The 17,868-nt window shown below is 52.1% G+C and overlaps 4 protein-coding genes across 4 annotated transcripts; all 4 read right to left on the reverse strand.

Moving 5' to 3' along the window:
- Positions 1 to 2,060: 2,060 nt before the first annotated feature.
- On the reverse strand, positions 2,061 to 5,501 carry LBRM_22_0690 (conserved hypothetical protein; the record flags this gene model as incomplete). The annotated part of the gene is made up of 1 exon (XM_001564938.2): positions 2,061 to 5,501. One exon carries the CDS (start codon positions 5,499 to 5,501, stop codon positions 2,061 to 2,063), a length of 3,441 nt encoding a protein of 1,146 aa, XP_001564988.2.
- Positions 5,502 to 11,864: 6,363 nt separating this feature from the next.
- On the reverse strand, positions 11,865 to 12,503 carry LBRM_22_0700 (conserved hypothetical protein; the record flags this gene model as incomplete). Its single annotated transcript, XM_001564939.1, has 1 exon — positions 11,865 to 12,503. One exon carries the CDS (start codon positions 12,501 to 12,503, stop codon positions 11,865 to 11,867), a length of 639 nt encoding a protein of 212 aa, XP_001564989.1.
- Positions 12,504 to 14,112: 1,609 nt separating this feature from the next.
- Positions 14,113 to 14,982, reverse strand: LBRM_22_0710 (putative NADH-cytochrome b5 reductase; the record flags this gene model as incomplete). The annotated part of the gene is made up of 1 exon (XM_001564940.1): positions 14,113 to 14,982. The coding sequence occupies one exon, from the start codon at positions 14,980 to 14,982 to the stop codon at positions 14,113 to 14,115; it is 870 nt and encodes a 289-aa protein (XP_001564990.1).
- A 1,529-nt stretch (positions 14,983 to 16,511) lies between these two features.
- Positions 16,512 to 17,252, reverse strand: LBRM_22_0720 (putative NADH-cytochrome b5 reductase; the record flags this gene model as incomplete). The annotated part of the gene is made up of 1 exon (XM_001564941.1): positions 16,512 to 17,252. One exon carries the CDS (start codon positions 17,250 to 17,252, stop codon positions 16,512 to 16,514), a length of 741 nt encoding a protein of 246 aa, XP_001564991.1.
- Between the last annotated feature and the right edge of the window lie 616 nt (positions 17,253 to 17,868).

A 17,868-nucleotide genomic window follows, 5' to 3' on the forward strand; every position in this document is an offset into this window, starting at 1 on the left:
CAATATGCAACAATCAAAGACAGGCAGCAGGCACAACCCTGAGGCTGTACCTGGCGCGGTCGGTCGTAAGATACAAAAGGCTCCTTTTCTTTTCCGCCGCACCACTGCACCAAGACTAAGGTCCCATATGAACACGGTACAGCCACCGCGGTTGCACTGCGGCGACGTCCTCGTCGCCTAGGACGCACCGTCCGCCCACAGCCCGCCAGGGGGCAGTGCGCTCAAGCACACGCGACCGCTGCGCGTGAGAGAGGTGGGTGCGTGCGCGACGCTTCGGAGGGGCTGACGCGCCAAGTGAGAGGAATGAAAACAGTGGCTGCTCATTCGTGGTTACCGGCAGAAGGGAGCGAGAAGTTGGGCTAGGGAAAGGAGTGGTAGGGAGGAAAGAGCCTCACGCGGCGAGTGAGGATACAAAGAAGATTTATAGTGCGTCACACCATCCGTATCTACATCCGACAAGGAAATAAAAAAGAGAGCGGGTGGTTAAACTATGCGCAGGAGAGAGGAACGTGAGCGACGGTGAACCCCTAACGTGTCTACATGAAGACCCCATGTGCTCAAGCACAGAGACGCAGAGCACACGTGTCAGCAGATACACTTTTTTTTTTTTAATGGAAAGTTAACATATCGACTGCCGATAAGTGAGACATCAGACGGCCCTCGAGTTATTGCCCCAAGAAAGAAGAAAAGGACCGCCTGCTGAAGAAAGCCAGCAAACTTGGTAATGAACAACTCCACCCCCTTCGCGTAAGTCCATTGTCCTTTCTCCACGCCACAACCCTCCTCCCCACCTCCCTCGTGCGGTGGTACTGAGAGCCGCGCCGTGGAAGCGCAAAGGACCACAAAAAGAAACATGCTGCACAAAAATGCGAAGAAGCCCTTCTTCAGCAAAATTATGTAGACGCCGCAACGAGGCATCAGACACTACACGCACGCACTCGCAAAGCGCTCACGGGCTCAGCAGCAACAGCAGGATCATTTGTAGAAGTGCTCGGGGCTCTCGATCTGCCCCCTTTTTTTTCCTTTTTTTCGTCGTTGGCAACTTCTCAAGAGTCTTCGCAAAAGCAGAAGATGCGGAGCGGCTTAACGGGAGAGCGCGCGCGACGTCACTCCGCACAGCCCACTCCATCACGCCACTCTCCTTTTTTTGCTTCTCATCTCCCCAGCCTCGAACCAATGAAGAGAGAAGGGGGAAGGGGGACGTTGAAGGGAAAAGAGCTGCGCAGTGGCACATCCAATACCCCAGCAGCAAGGCCCAATAGAATGGAACCAAAGAAACAAGCAAGCGAGAGAAAATGCCCGCAAGAAGTAAAGGAGCTAAACTACTAAGAGGAAGACACGACAGTGGGAAACAAACGAAGAAATGAGTTGAAAAAATAAAAAAGAGTGTCAAATACACACAAAGGGCACACACAAACACGCACAGACACCACAAAGAGAGGGGGCAGGGTAGCACGCGACGGCGGTATTTCGTCCTTTGCTTTTCGCCTGCTAGAGCGAGTAACCAAGTAGTTAAGGGGGATGGTGAGGTGGAGGTGGCGGAATAAAAAAGAGTGATGGATTCGCCTGTAGTATAGAGGAAGCGAAGCAAAGAAGCCAAATCACACAGGCAAACAAAAGGTGGAAAAGAGAGAGGAGCACACACGATGACTTGAAAGCCGCACTCGCATACAATGAGAAGTCCCATGCAGCGGAATAGAACAGGCGAGCGGGCGAAACCGAAAACAAAAGGCAACGATGAGGAGAAGGAGGGCATCACCAGAGGGGGGGAAGTGAATACACGAGATCGCTTGACAATGTGTAAGAGACGACACAAACAAACAACGAAAAATATATAACAAAAGGAGAGAGAAGGGAGACGAGCAGAAAACGAGCACAAGCCAGAGATGCGAAAATGAATGACAGACAAAGACATCATCGTAGAGAATACCGAAGAAAACAAAAAGCGATGGAAATCCCTGATGAGACGCGAAAGAAATAAAGGAGGGGCGGGTCTGACGCGAGGAAATGACGAGAAAAGGGGGGCTCGCTGTGCACATTAGCCTACGTGTGTGAACGGTTTACAACCCGCCACCGCCAAAGTCCTGCATGACAGTGATGGGAACAACGGAGACGCTGCCGTCCGCGCTCATTTGCTGGACGTAAATCTGCTGAGAGGTGGACAGTTGACTGAGTTGCGGAAGGTGCAGGAGTTGCGGCTCCTGCTGCGCCAACGCAGAGGATTGGTAGCGCTGCGGAGGTGTTGCTTGGTGATGGAGCTGGCTTTGCGCCAAGGATGGGAAGGCACCGCCGCTGCCACTACTCATTGCTGTTGTGGTCGCCGGGAAAGTAGTCAAGCTGCGCGACATGAGCAGTCCCATGCTCATGGGTGATGCTACCTCGCTATGGCTCGGCGTCTGCTTGAGTGTAGGACCCCCGTAGGACTGGTAGCTGCCATTGCTCTGTGTGCTGAGGGTATGCATGTGGGCGTGGCACACTGACGCCGGCGATCCAGGCACAGAGGCTTGCAGTGGGGAAGGCCTACCGGCAGGTGTCTGAACTTGTGAGACTTGCGGCTGCAGCGTAGTAAGCGTGTAGTGGGTGCCAGCGGACGAACCTAAAAATGTGCCAGCGCAGGGAAGTGGCTGCACAGTTACCGAGGAGGGGGTAGAAGACTTCTGCTGCTGAGACGAGGGAGGCACGCGGCTCGCAAAGGCGCTCGACGCAGCGGTGGTAGTGACGGGGATCACCTGAGGCACCTGGGATGGAGAACAGTCCATGCCAGAGATGGCGGAGGAGGCAGCGTCGTTGAAACTCAGCATGGCCGCGTTGGCTCCGCCGTGCATCGTCCCAGATGATGATGGAATAAGCCCGCTGTGCATCAAGTCCACAAAGAGCGACGGCCCGTTGCCCGGCCGCGACTGCTGCTGCTGCTGCTGCTGCTGGGCAGCTGCCAGGGTGGACGATGCTGCCCAGGTAGCCACAGCGTTCGCCATGATGCTGGCCAGCTCATTTTGTAGGATCAAGCAGCAGATGTGCACAAACCTGCAGTCCGCCCCGAAGCGACACCCACTCGGTTGCCCATGCAGGCGGCACAGCACGGATGGGTTCACTGGTGCGCACATCTGCTGGTCTTGCAGCACCCGCTGCAAGCCGGCCGTGTAGGCGACGCGGGCCAGAGGGACTGAAAACTGTCCGGCAATCTCCAAAGAACGCCCTTCGTATGCGGCGCAGTCCATCCGGTGGCTGTTGCAGTCCCCGTGATGAAAACAGCAGCACGGCATACTTTTCACGTCGACGCGCAGTCGCTCCACCGTGGCTGTGTCGATGTGCACTTGGTAGCAGTTGTCGCCTTGCCGACAGCGGCCTGACTGATAGAGCAGGCAAAGCGATGGCGTTTTTAGGCGGCCGTTCAGTGCCTTTGTCGTTTGGATGGCGGACAGTGGCACGTGCAGCTTGCGCCGCTGGGGATCGACCACCGCAATGCATCCACGGTCGTCAATGCGCTGCTGCAGGGCACTGCCGCCGTGGTATGTGGCGGCCGCTGCTGGCAGCGACACCTCGCTCGTCGTCCGCGTGTGGTGATGCAGCGTCGCAAAGCCCTCTGCTGTCGCCAAACCCGACCCTCGCTCGTGGCGACCCAGCAGCATACCCGGTACGGATGAGACAGTGTGTGCGAAGACGTGGTCCACACTCGAGTCAGACGAGGCTGCCAGTTCCTGCGTGTGTACGTGCTGCGGTACGCACAGTCGGCCATGAGCAGAGAGCGTCGGGGTGTGGATATCGGAGGTGCATGTGCAGTCAATATTCGCTGCAGCAGGCGGGATGCAACCGCTGCCGCGCAAGTCCTGCAGCTGCGCGCGGCGCGCAGCCACATCGAGGTTGAGCTTGTGTGCCACAACAGAGTTGACACGACCACGCATCATTGGGCTGCCGTTACGGGTCATGGCAGGAGCATCCAACACGGCTAACACATCGCCCTTGTTGCCGCACGCCGTTGCCGCGACAGAGACCCCAGCGGTCGCAGGAGAAGTCGAGGCTTGCGAGCCCCACTCCTCTTGCGTCGTCGGAGAGTCGTAGCGGTACGGTCGGCTGCCGCCCGCAGCACCGCTACTACTACTGCCGTTTTGTGAGCTGGTGCCCCATCCTGACGTGCTGAAGAGGTCGCCAATAGAACTCGGCAGCTTCACGTCGCTGGAGCGCTCCACCAACGCAGACTGGAAGCTAGCGAGGACGTTGTGCAGCACGGACGGGGTGAGTCGCAGAGGAACCATCTCGCTTCCGTGGTGACGCGGACTTGCTCCTGATCCCGCGCGCCCACTCGCGCTGGCAACGGTACCAGATGGTGCCTCTCCCAGTGAAGCCTCGTAGAGACCGCTGCTGCAGCTCGCATTGTGACCGACGGCGCTGCCGCTAGTACTATCGTTGTATACGTTGCTGCTGTGACGCCAGCTGCTGCTTTGCGTGGTGTTGAGACTGGCAATCAGGGGAAAGCTGGCGCTGGGGTCCTGAAAAACAGCCCCTGAGCTCGAGCTCATAGTAGTGAGACCCACCTTCAGTTGCTGCATAGATGCGGCAGAGTTCACGGTTATGTCAACATTCCTGCCGGTGTCTGCTTGAGTGTGCAAGTCGCATGCGGACGACTCATGTTGGTGTTGACTAGGGCCCCCAGCGTTCTTCACTTCGTCATCCTCAACATCGAGTGCGTCACCTCCAGCCAGGTTGGTTGCGCCACGCACCTGAAGAGCTGCGATGAGGCTCGATATGGTGCTGACGGCCATCTCGTCATAAAGGATGTCCTCGTCGGCGTCATCAATGCTGCCGCTGACTACGCTTGTAATGTCATCGATTGTGTTTGTGCTGCTTAGAACATGGCCGCCGTGAGTGTACGTGGCAGCGCTGGCGTTGACACCACCCGTTCCGCTCATAAAGGATGGCTCGTAGTAGTCTGTTGTAAAGCTAGGAACAGCGATGGACCCGCCGTTGCTGTAGACGCCGCTGCTGTTGCTGCTGCTGCTGTTTGAGCCAGAGACACGTCGGTCACCCATTGTGAAGGAGGACTGAACGCCGTTCACAGCGTGCGCCGGAGGGAATAGCAAGAGTGGCGGAAGAGGTTCCCGTGCTGGTGACTGTTCCTCCTGCTCCTCCTCCAGGGACGGCAAGGCCCATGCAGACAAGGCATCCGACACGTCAAGCTGATCCGACCTCGTTGCGCTGCCAACGCTCGTCGTTGTTTGCCACAGAGAGCCGGCGTCGCTACAGTGGTCCGATGTCTCCCAGGTTGGCTCATGTGAGGCGAAGCCGCCACCGACGCCGGCGCCGCTAAGGTTTGTCTTGCCTATGTAGACGCTCCTATTCTGGGTACTGGCGCTGCTCGCACGGTGCACATGGTGATCAACAGTGTCGTGCGTAACCATCTTCCGTAGTGAGAAGATATCGGAAGATTGATGCCGTCGCTGCCGCGGCGACCCATCCACAACACCATTGTTGCGGTGTGTGGAGAAATCGTTCCACCAACTCATGACTCAACCAAGCTGAAAAGGAAGTGAAAAGAAAGAAGGGCGGAAAGCAGCAGCAAAGCGAACGCACAGGACTCCACAAAGCGAGAGCGAAAGAGTGAAGTTCTTTGTTGTTGTTGTTGTAAGGGCAGGTGGACAACACCAGTAGAAAGGGAGGCAAAAACGAATAAACAAAAGAGAACGGGCAAGGGAGAGAATGACGGGCAGAGAATGGGAAGAGAACGAAGGAAAAGTGGCGGCTTAGAAAGCAAAAGGAGAAAAAGGAGTGCGAAAACACCCCTCCCCCCTTTCTGCAGACGATGCGCAACGTACTGCCTCTTGTTTGTTTCAAAGTAGGAGAAAGGAGACTCTACAGGGAACGCGAGAAACAAAAAAAAAAAGTCAAAAAGAAAATGCTTTCCTGGTTGTGCGTATGTATGGATGTGTGGGTATGCCTCGCTCTCCTGCAACGAGGCCCCCGTGACTGTTTCTGTTTCGCTCGATATGATGCAGGAGAGTACGCGGATGACGACTCTTTCTTGCCTAAAATGTACGTTTTTTTTTTTGTTGTTGTTGTGTGTGTGTGTGTGGAGTAATAACGCTGGTGATGGGTGCTGGTAAAAACGTGCGCCTGTGGCTGCTTGCCTCCTCGACTGCTCCCCGTTTTCCTGTGGTGTTTGAGCGGTGGGCAGAAGATGACGTGCGTGTGGGAGGGGGAGAGGGGGGGAGGGTGCTGAGAAGCAAAAGGAGATGAGGGCAGACGGGGCGGAAGTGAAGCGAGAAGGAGCGTGGTGAAATGGGAGAAGGGGACACAAGTGCGTAGTTGAGTGCGGAGAGGAAAAGAAAAGGAAAAAATACAAACAAACAAAGAAAAGATATGGCGAAATGCGGGAAAGACAAAAAATATATATAGCGACTGGGGGCGCTTAGGTGTCCGTGCGTGCGACTCACAAGAAAGGAGGAAAAAATGAAGCACAAAAGACTGACAGCGGGTTGAAAAAAAAAGAAAACCCAACGAGACTCAGACGCGGACAAGGGGAAAAAAAGAGGGTGGCGAAAAAAAAAAACACACACACAGAGAGAGAGAGGGAGGGGAGGGGAGGGAAGGGAGGGGAGGTGACGTGGGGACAAACACGAAAAAACTACCAAAAACACACGAAGACAGGGGTGTGTGCTTCTTGTGTCTGTGTGTGCGCACGTTGCCGCCTCGCTAGTGGTGTGGTGTTGGCTACCACGTAGAGCACACCCCACCTGTGTCTTTCTTTGTTTTGTTTTTCCGTAATCCGCCCGTTCGTTCGTCGATTGAGACGCTCTGCCTTTTTACTCACCTACCCCAGTGCTTGCAGAGCGACCTTTTCTTTTTCCGCTCGCTCGCTCGCTCTCTCTCTCCGCTTCCGCAACGTGATGGGGAAGTGGAAGAGAAAAGAAAAAGGTAGAAACAGTCGTTTAGGTATGTGTACTTGGGTAACGATGGTCTGTCGCCTTTGTGGCTGCTCTTCAATTGTGGTCGTGTGATTCCTTGTCTTGTACGTTAGGAGAGCCAGTGCGCTCCTTCCTCTCGATACGTGCGTCTGATTTTCACTCTTTTCCTTTTCGGCTCTTTTTTGTTTGTTTTTTCTTTTTCTGCTGCTTGCGCTGCTCGGTAAGAGAACAAACGAAAATAGAACCGATACAACAAGCACACACAGGGAAAGAGAGAGAGAGAGACGGTATACTCGCGGAGAGAGACACACGCACAAGAGAAAGAGGGGAGAGCACACAAGACAGAATAGAAATGAGGTACAAGAAAGCACGCGCAGAATTCTGCACAAACAAAATGGGAAGAAAACCACGAGGTCGAGACTGAAAACAAAAAAAAAAAGAAGAACGCGGCAAGAGAACGGGAGAGATCCCCAAGAAAGAAATAACGGGGGGCCACTGTGCGTCAGCGCGCACAGTTTCATTTAAGAAAAAAAAAGTGGAAGAGGTGAGAAAGTACGCGGAAATGGGAGAAAGGAGAAAATGAAAAGAACAAAGCAGCAGGCAAGAAGGAGCAAAGAAACACAGTGCTTGAGGACTACGACGACGAAGACCTGAAGTATGTACAACGTTATGTGCGACGGTGGCGGTGGCAAATATTATTTTTCTAGCTTCTCTAGAAAGAGAAAAAAAAGCTACCAAGCAAAAGTGAAACAGGGTTCGCCCCACCCCCCTCCCTCTGGTGCTCTGGATGCTTCGGCGAAAGCCAGTTCGTGCTAGAATGACTTCGGAAAGGGAAAGGGAAAAGTGAACAGAAGAGCAGGCGAAGAAACAAAATAATAATACTAATCACAGGAGATACGAATGATGGACGAAGAAATGGGGAGGGAGTAGAAAAGACAGAACGGATGCCCGCACACAAACGTACACGTATATCGATATGTAGATGTGTATGGGTATCTGGGCGTATATGCAGCTAGAAAGGGAGAGAAAAAATCAGTCAGGGGGATCGAAAGGGAGAGCCCCCACACCGAAGCGGTCGAAGAAAAAGGCGACGAACACGCAAGAGAGAATGAAGACGGCGAAAGCAAGAAAAGGTTAAGGGATATTCTACTCTACATGTATTTAGAGACGTGGATGTAATGAGGGGCACAAAGCAAGCAATCGAAACGAGAAAACAAGTGGCTTGCAGAGAAAAGGAATCGCGTCAAGTGAGAAGTCAGACAAGCAAACAGAGGGAGAGGAGGCGAAAAGCGGGAATACGAAGAAAAATCGACGACACAACAAACACGCGCACACGCACACACACACACACACACACAATATGGCACCTCAACCCTAGAGGCAATGAGCAGGTGAAACAGATAATAAAAAAAAAAAGACAAGGGAAGATGGGAAACAACAATAAAAGGCAAACGCAGATGAAGAGAGGCACACGGCAGCGGAGACGGACACGAAGAATGAAGAATGAAAACGCAAAAAAAAAAAGCGAGGAGGAAAAGAGCAAACGTGGAAAAGACGAAGAGGTAAAAGCGGAGGGGGTAAACAAGCGAGGCAAAGAGAAAAAGAGAGTGGCGAACAGGGAAAGACAGGGGAGTAGTAGCAGCAGTTGTCGGCACCAATTTGAAAACAGTGAACCACAAAAACAGCGAGAGAGAGAGGGAGGGAGCGAAGGGAGCGAATAAAAGAATAGTAAAAGGGGGGGGGAAGAGGGGGAAAACACGTATTGCACAGAGAACTGGAACGAAGGTGGTGGCGAAGAAGGATGAGAAGAACGACGAGATAGAGTCAATGGAAAGGAGGGGAAGGATGAAAAAGAGGAGGATGGAGAAACCAAAGACCTCCAAAACAAGCTTGAGGCTCACTGGTGACGAGGCTGGGGAAAGGAAAGGGCCTTTGTGCTCAGCTGATGTGACAGTGTTATGGTCGTGGTTGTTGATCAAGTCGTGGAATAGGGAGCGTGCAGGAGAAGGGAGAAGAAGCGAAGGAGAGAGGGTCCCATACGAGGGCCCAATTTTTTTTTTAAAGGGGAAAGAAATACAAGCAACAGACAAGAAAAGCGCGCAACAGATGTGAATCACAACGCAAAATAAAAAAAAAACGGCACAAAGTCCACACAGACACACACACACACGCGCGCGCGGAGACTAAAAAATAAATGTGAAGGCTAAATAAAAGAGATAGGCTAAGGGGAAGATAGAGGGAAGAGGCAGTGAAGCAAAACACAAAGATAGCCTCAGAAGAGCGAGACAGAGTCCCAGAGAGGTGGACAGAGCAGTCGAGGGAAAGGAGTGGCTAATGTAGAGAAGTAAGAAGATGGAACTGGTGGGGACGGTGGTGGTTGATAGTTTGACATCAACACACGCGCAAGCAGCTGAACACAGACGGTCAGCTTCACCGAGAGGAATATATATATATATATATATATATATATATACTAATGGTCTGCTACGTTTCTCTCCTCCTGCAATCCTCCAGCTTTGATCGTCAATGAGTGTTTCTCTTCCAGTCTGTCTTTGCCTCAAAACGACCGCCGTACAGGAGGGTGTGCGTTCAACTGTGCTACACGCGCGCGCGCCTATGACTTTTTCTTCAGTTGGCGTGCTGGAGTGTTGCTCTGCTAAAGGGAGGAAGAAGGGCGTGAGAGAGCTCGTCCTACCACCCGCGCACACACGAAAAAAGGAAAAGAAAAGAAAAAAACGAAGAGACAAAGCGATAAAAGCAGAGTGAGAAGTTGAGAGGAAAGAGGGAGGCAAAGAAATGAGGACGAAGGTGACAGAAGAAAAAAAAAAAAACAACAGCTTGGTAAAGAAAGGGATACAAAATGGAAAAAAATATATATAGAGAGAGATTAAAATATATATATATATATATAACAACAACTGTACGCACAAAGAGAGAGGGCAAAAGAGAGTTGGGCAGACAAATGCTGGTTGAGTATGGTGTCACTGGAGAGCAAGAGGGGTAATGTTAGTGGTGGAGGAGAGAACAGAAAAAGGAGGGGAGCGCCTATGTGAGGAACGAGGACGAACGAGAGAGGTGGGGAGAAAAAAAAAGAGGAAAGGACAGTAAAGAGGGAAACAGGAGATCCGAAACAAAAATGAGTAGATATATACATACATGCATGTATATACCAACGACCGAAGATGTTCCCTGGGTTTCTGTTTCCTCTTTCTTTTTCGCTCTGTCTCGCTTACTGAAGTCGTCCGCTTTTCTTTCGGGCTCAAAAAGACTGAAAGGGGGGGTAGAGGGGGGAAAGAGTTGTTTGCCTGATGTGGAACACGTGTGCTATACACCCGTCCTTCTACGTTGAGTGTGTTGTATCCTTTTGTTGCTGTTGTTTGTTTGTTTGTTTGGCTGTGTGATGAATGTGGTTATGGCAATTTAGTCTTGCTCGCTTTCAGCTCTTCTGTATCCCCCTTGCCGGAATTCGTCTTCCCCGTTTCGTGCTGCCTGTTCGTATTGAAACACTGAGGGTAGGAGAAAGACAGAGGAGGGGGGAGGGGAGAGAACAAGCAGCAGTAGTCGTTGTTGTTCGTGATGGTACGAGCGGACGAGCGCACGTTGCTTACTTGGTAGTCGCTAATAGGTCCGCTGTGTGCTCGTCGCCGTTGCTTTTGCTGCTGTTGTGTTCGCTGTTTGGGGAGGATGGAGGAATAGAGGGGAGGATGGAGGAAGGGTTACTCTTTTGCTTTTTTTTTAGCGGGCAGTGTTGATGTTGTGGGACTGAAATCGGTCGAATGGCGTTGGATGGGCGTGTATGTATGGGTGGGTGGGGGGTATGGGCACATGATTGGCGTGACGCGGAAGAAGCAAATCGAGGGAGTCAGATAGATGAGAAAAGGTAAAGAAAAGAGTGGCAAGAGGAAAAATCACGAGGATAGCAAGCGAGAGAAGGAGAGGGAAAAAAACGCCATCAAAGGCATGGAAATATTCTTCGTGCCGGAGACTTGCAGGGAAGGAGGGTTGAAGCGCGGCGAAATAGCTTCGCCTCTCTAGTGCCCTCCTCTCGAGTCGCAGAGCCGAAGAGGGTGGTGGTGGTTCGTTACTTCTGTCCCAGAGTTGCCGCCACTCGTCCGACTCATTTTAATGCCTCTTGTATGCATTTTCTCCATCTTGGGCAATGGGCAGCCCCCTTTGGGGTGTTTTTTTACGGCTGCATACATCACCCACTTGATGCCTACGCTTGATACATTTCTATAATGCATTTTGTGTTGTTCTTGCTCTGATCGGTCTCCTTCTATGGAGACGCAAATCCCCTTACGCTTCAGTAGCTCCCTCTTATACTGTCCCTCGCTGAGAACCCCCCCCCAATACGCAAGGAATCTGAAACACCCTCCTTTTTGTGGGTGGGTATTGGTGTGTCGGAGCGAAGCACCGCTGAGATCAGAAGGGAACGTGGGGTAAGGAGAGAGTACAGCGCTAAGGATGGGAACGACGCGCGCGACAGCATCCCTTAGGGTAAGAAAAAGGGGTACAGAGACCCAGAGGGGGGAGTCGGCAGAGGAGGAGTGCCAACGACTCTCGCCATCGTTTTGCCGCCTCCCTTCCCCTCCCCCTCATGCGTAGATCGACCTCGCGATATGATCAGGAGACCACATAACCGTCCTGGCGAAGCTCCATCAACAAGCATAACCTCACTCCAATGCGGATGAAAAAAATAAAAGAGCAGCAGCTAGCAGCGGTGGCTTTGGTACAGGTCTCCGCACTGCTTCATCTCCAGAGATTCAACGAGACATGCAGAAAGAAAAAGTAACATAGGAAGGCAGTGCGTCATGTCAACGCACGCACACCCACTCCCCTTGGCTTCTTCGAGGGTCATGCAGCCACGAAACAAAAGAAAGTGCGCAGAAGAGAGAAGCAGACTGCAGCCTTTTCCGTCTCCCACCTCCCCCCCCCCCCTCTTCTGATATGTCGCTGCTCGTCTCTTTATCGGAGCTGAGTAATGTGCTGGAATTCGTCACCCCAGAATTCGAGTTCCTCCCTTATACCTTGCAAGTCGTACTCCTCTGCCGCTTGCTGCATGTTGCGGGTGTCGTCCAGGAGTCGGTTTGATGCAGCTCCAGACGCAGCCGACCCGTCCGAGAGGTCCTCAATACCGTACGTCTCCCTGTACCATGCGTTGTAGCGCTCCTCGTCTGCGGTGTAGAAGTCGCGCACGTCACTGTTGGCATCCATCGCCCGCATCCAGGAACGCCCCTTCGACCCCGGCAGCGGCCTTGGCAGCTGCGCCACGTACCCCTGAGCGATGGGCTTCGAGAAAAGCCGGGTAACCAATGTTGCCTGCAGCATAATTCCTAAAGTGGCAAGCTGTGAGAAGCGCTGAGGAGGGCGGAACACCCTCGAAACGGGTGTGCCTTTTGACACCGCCAACGTGCGATACAACAGCGAAAGGGAAGAAGGGGAAAACCAAAAAAAAAAAAAACGAAGCAAAAACGGCGTGTTCCGTTTATTGTCTTTTTGTTGTTTTTTTAAGGCATACGCCTCTTGCCTCTCCCGCCAAGCGTACACGAGAGGGCAGACACGCAACACAGCCAAAAAAAAAGGGAGGAGAGGAAACCAAAGCATGACAGAATGCTAAAGCCTTCAGGAAAGCCTTTGCTTGCTTGCCTCCTCTCTTTAAAAGATGGTGGTCATCCACTGCGACACAAGACAAATATCGCTGCACTATGGTGGGCAGTCGCTGGATGAGTTCTGGATCACCTCTTAACCACCCACCCCCCTCACCAGAGAATCACCGAAGCAATGCGTCCTGGTGGCCACAAGTATCATTTGTGCGCACGTGCTTCTCGATAGGTATGTGCACCAGTTACGCGCGGTGGTATGTTTCCCGCCGCTCATACCCTTTCGTTTTTTTCTGTTCATAGACACTTTTATGGCTTGAAAACACGTGCGAGAGGTGCAGAGTCGCTTCCCATCATGCTTTACATATACATACATATACATGCATATATACATATATACATACATATACATGCATATATATACATATATATGTCTGTATATATGTCTGTCTCCTCGCTCATCACTTCTTGGATATTTCAAGCACAGTAAGTAATGCTTTTTTTTGCCAACGTGTCCATTCTCTGCCACACAGCACGGGTTCAGCTCCCCTCAGCCCGGGGCTGCCACAGGCCCATCGCGTGGTGCGGCACAGCCGTAGGGCACACGCTACAGCAACACCCACCCAGTCATCGGAGCACGGCCTCCGCCTCAACCCCTGCCCACTCAGCCTCGCAGGTCGCCACCCGGTGCATCCCTCGGGTGGCGCAGGCTCCCCACCAGCAGGCAGCGAGGGCCGCGTGAGACACGATCGAGTCACACTGACACTCAGCCCATCACGTAGATGGTACAAACGTGTTCGGTGTCGCAGGTCGCTCCGACAGGACGCCATCCAGGGACTGGACCGCCGACATCCGCAGCGATGCACCGCTCCGGCCTCCCCGCGTCGCAGGTCCTTGGCCCCGTCAGCGCCAGAAGTGGCCCGGCGTTGGCAGGGATAGGGGCTGCCTGGCTACCCCGGAGAGGGAGGTAGCGGGCACCGATGCCACACACTGAGGTGCCCCCCGTCATCAGGATGTATAAAAGAGGTAAATAAACCCATCAGCCTACGTACGACTGTAATAGACGACAATAAATCCCACATGTATATATGAAAATATATTCTGCGCTCCCCTTCTCTTACTCACTATTTTCCCTTCCAAAGGAGAAAAGGTGGGTGAGAGAAGACGCCGCTTGAGCACACGCATACGAACACGAGGTCCAGAGATGCCAACGACGAGAAGCAACAAAAAAGATACTCAGACGCGAGGCGAAAGCCTCTCAGCGAGACCCGCAGACGCACGGACGCACGGCCCATGCATACAAGCAGTAGACGCTGCTAGAAAAGCATGAAAATAGCCAAGGTGCCCATCACGACAGGCAGAAAAAGAGCGAAGAGAGGCGTGCGAAGGTGAAACAGCACAAACGGAGAACACGAAGAAAAAAAGAGGTGCACGCCCAGTCTCTTCTCTCACTTGTCACGGGCTTTCCCGGACTCGCCTCGCCCTTGTCCTTTTTTTTCCTTGTTCCCCCCCTCCCCCTTGACACACATCTCACACAGTCAAGGCATGGTCAGGGCTTCACGGCGCGCGCTGGTGCGTGCACGCTCGTGCGTAAGCAGACGTAGAGTGCTGGCTCAGAACTTGAAGACGCCGCTCTCCGAGTAGCCCAACTCCTTGAGGTAGCCCTCAAGCGGGCCTTGCTTGGGCGGAGAGCAGCTGTAGTCCTTCTCGCCGCAGATGCTCTTCATGAAGGGTGGTGGACCACACACCAACACACAGGAGTCACCCCGGTGATCCGGGCCCGGCATCGTCTCCTGGATCATCGCCTTGCTGATGTGGCCAGAGTAGCCCGTCCAGCGCCTCGGCGGCGTCGTCAGGCAGTGGTAGGTGACAAACTTCCCGGGGTACTCCTTTGCCAGCGCGCCTAGCTCCTTACCGAGCAGAATGTCCCCCTCAGTCCTGTTTGAGTAGAGAAGCGAGATTTTCGTCTTGTTGTTTGGCGCGTGCAGGGTGTTGTTCACAATTTGGAACATGGGAGTGAGACCCGTACCACCGGCGATCATGCCGATCTTGCTGTATTGCCCCGGCTTCATGTCGAACGTGTGCCACGGCCCTTTCACGTCGATGGAATCGCCGACCTTGAGCGAGAAGAGGTGCGAGCCCATCTTTGAATTCGGGTAGCACTTCACGACGAGGTCGAAGTGGCCCTCGTCCTCTACCAGGTTGATGGGCGTGTAGGGTCGCATAACTTCGCGTCCCTGGGCGTCAGTGTAGCGCAGCGTGATGCAAGACGCCACAGGTATCTTCAGGCGCGTCTTGCTCGATGCGAGGGCGAAGCGGAAGCGCTTTGTGTTATGCGATTCATCCTCAACGTGGATGAGCTTGTAGGACTGAAACTTATCCTGCGAGAATGCCGGCTTGCTACCCCAGGCCTGCACTTCAGACCCAGACTGGTACATGCTGGCTCCAGCAAAACCAACAACTGAAGCGATGAAAGCCTTCATGGTCGTCTAATATGGTATGAAAATCAGAGCGAGAGACCAAGCAGTGAAATGGTAGGAGGTGATATGATCGGCTTTCCGTGATGAAGTTCAATGAAGGTGTATGTAATGCTCTGACTCGCACAGTTGTGCGCATTCATGCTCTGTGTATAGACAACAAAAAGGAAAAAAATATATAGATTTTAAAACTAAAGGAAAGGCTCTTTTGTTTTCTCCCTAATTGTGTCGCAAAGTAGTCAAGCGAAGCGGAAAACAAGAAAAACTAAAGTGGCAATGATGCTGGTGCGGGTAAACAGCAACGGAGGCAGTGTTCACTTCTTGGTGAGTGCATCAAAATAGAAGGTACAGTAACCAGGACTGTGCTCATGCAAAAGGACGAAAAAAAAGAGCGAAGGTAAACGGGAGAATGAAAGAGACATGATCAGTGCAGTTCACGTCATACTGCTCGTATGCGAGTGTGTGCGGCCACAGGTCAGAGCTTGGAGGTGCTATTCCGGCAAAAGCGCAGGAGTGGAACCACCAAACCAATCACATATGTGTGCTGAGTGAGCAACAGGGGGGGTACAGAATATGACTGCCGCATAAGTGCCCAAAGTACACGCGAAAAAAGCGGCGAGAAATCAAAGGCAGCAAAAATACTCTTGTCGTGTCGATTTTCCTCCGAACACTACAGACCTGGGGCAAGCGGTGAAGCGACAGTAAGCTTTCAGCGGGTGCGGGATTCCTCTCGTGTGTTTCACAGCGTAATATCGAGGGGCTGAAAAAAAAAAGACAATCGTGGTTCATCGACGCCTGCCACGCGAGGTTCAGCGCATATCTTTTTCGGACTGTCCTTCTTTTTTTTTTTAGCGTTCCTCGCTGGAAATGGTCCACAACGCAGCGAAAGGCAAAAAAAGGGCGGCAAGTACCAAGTACAGAGAAAGGGGAAGGGAAGAGAGGCAGAAAAGGGATTCGATGTGAAAGAGAGTATCGTACGCATTAGTGGAGAAATCGGAAAGCGAAGTGAAACAACGAGAAAGACACACATACGGCCATTTCCAAAGTTGTATTATATGATCATGCACCTTTTGCAGCCTAATGGGCCACAAATCTGTCACACACTCTGGATGTGGGAAAGAGTGGAATAGCCGTGTGTACAGAGACTCGAAGAGTAAAAAAAAGGCTAAGGTGTCTACAGTGCATTAGATAAACCAGCAATAACGATAAATCCTCATGAATGCAGATAGGGCTGCGCACGCATACAAACATACAGCCGCAGATCGTCTCCCCTATTAACCCGCTCTTCATCTCAAGCCAGCGCTGACAAAATCTTTGTCAGCACTTGGTGCGCGGTTACATTCTCGCTCTGCCTCTCTCTTTGCCAGACCACAGAAGACCACAACACCCGCGCCAACGCCCGCTCGCTTTCTTGTACAATATGTTCCTTCCTCCTTATATCGTATTCTGATCTGAGCTGGCATCACTTGCGTCACATGAAAAGAGGCATCGATGACTTCGACGTTGCGCCTCAGCTTCTTTTCATCTTTCGCTAGCTAGAACTTGTACACCATCTTGGGCATGTAGCCAAGCTCCTTCAGGTAGCCCTTCAGCTCACCCTGAGATGGGGGATTGCTTTTGAAGTCTTTATCACCCGAAATAGCTTCCATGAATGGCGGCGGACCACAGACAAGAATGGTGCAATCGCCGGCGCGGTTCGGCGCAGGCATCAGAGACTTGATCATTTCCCTGTTGACAAAGCCAACACCACCCATCCAGTCAGAGGGCGCCTTGGAAAGCACAAAGTACGGCGAAAAGCGTGGGTACGTCTCCATTAGCTCGTTCAGCTCGTTGCCAAGCAGCACGTCCTCTTTACGCTCATTTGCGTAGATGAGGGTAATTTCCGTATTGTTCTTAGGTGCATGCAACACATGCCTCGCCACCTGGTACATCGGTGTGATACCCGTGCCGCCGGCAATCATGCCAATTGCCTTGAATTGGTTTGCCTTGATCGGCAGCTTCACCCAGGGCCCCTTGATGTCGATGGTATCACCCTTCTTCATTGAGAACAAATGGGTTCCCATTTTTGAGCCCTGGTACTTCTTCACCAAAATATCGAAGTAGCCAAGCTGATCACTGCGGTTAAGTGGCGTGTACGGTCGAATAACTTCCTTTCCGTCCTTGTCAAAAAAGCGCAAGCTAAGACAGCTAGCTACCTCAAGGTTAAGTGGCATATCCGCCTCCGGTAACGCAAATCGAAACACCTTCGTGTTATGGGACTCGTCATAGACATCCATCAAGGCAAAAGAGCGAAACTCAGACTGTGAGAATGGGCTCCTCGACGTGGCACAGTTGGATGAGCTAGAAAGGCTGTTGTACCAGCTGGAGGTGGCAAACCCCGTCGCGGCCGCGATGAAGGCTTTCATTCTCGCTACTAAGCGATTACTAAGAACTTGAAAAAAAAAACACACGGGCCCTTCGAAAAAAAAAAAAAATAGAGACTAAATGCTTTGTTTGTTGCCTCTATATGCTGTTATGAGATACAAACGCGCAGCAGGTATGGCTTCTCTTTTTTACATATTAGCAGCGCCGCAGCGTTTGCATGAGGGTGAATAATTCACTGACGCGGAGGTTGGAAACCATGAAGAGAGGGAGATAATACAAAAGTGTGAGCAATGTTGAATGATAAAGTTGTGGAAACAAGTGGGCTGCTCCATAAAATTCCGACACATAGTAACGAAAGAGAAAACTACAGCGTTTTTTTTTTTTTCGTATGAAGATTGCTTTCATGCAGTCTGCTGAGCGTTAGACTCGTGGTTCGTACTACAGAACGAAAAAAGGCTCGCCATCTCATCTTTTTTTTTTTCGGTGATTAGGTCAAAAAGGGGGAAAAAAATGCGCGCATTTTATGTT

Source organism: Leishmania braziliensis, chromosome 22, assembly GCF_000002845.2.
Source record: "Leishmania braziliensis MHOM/BR/75/M2904 complete genome, chromosome 22".
NCBI classification, from domain to species: Eukaryota; Euglenozoa; class Kinetoplastea; order Trypanosomatida; family Trypanosomatidae; genus Leishmania; species Leishmania braziliensis.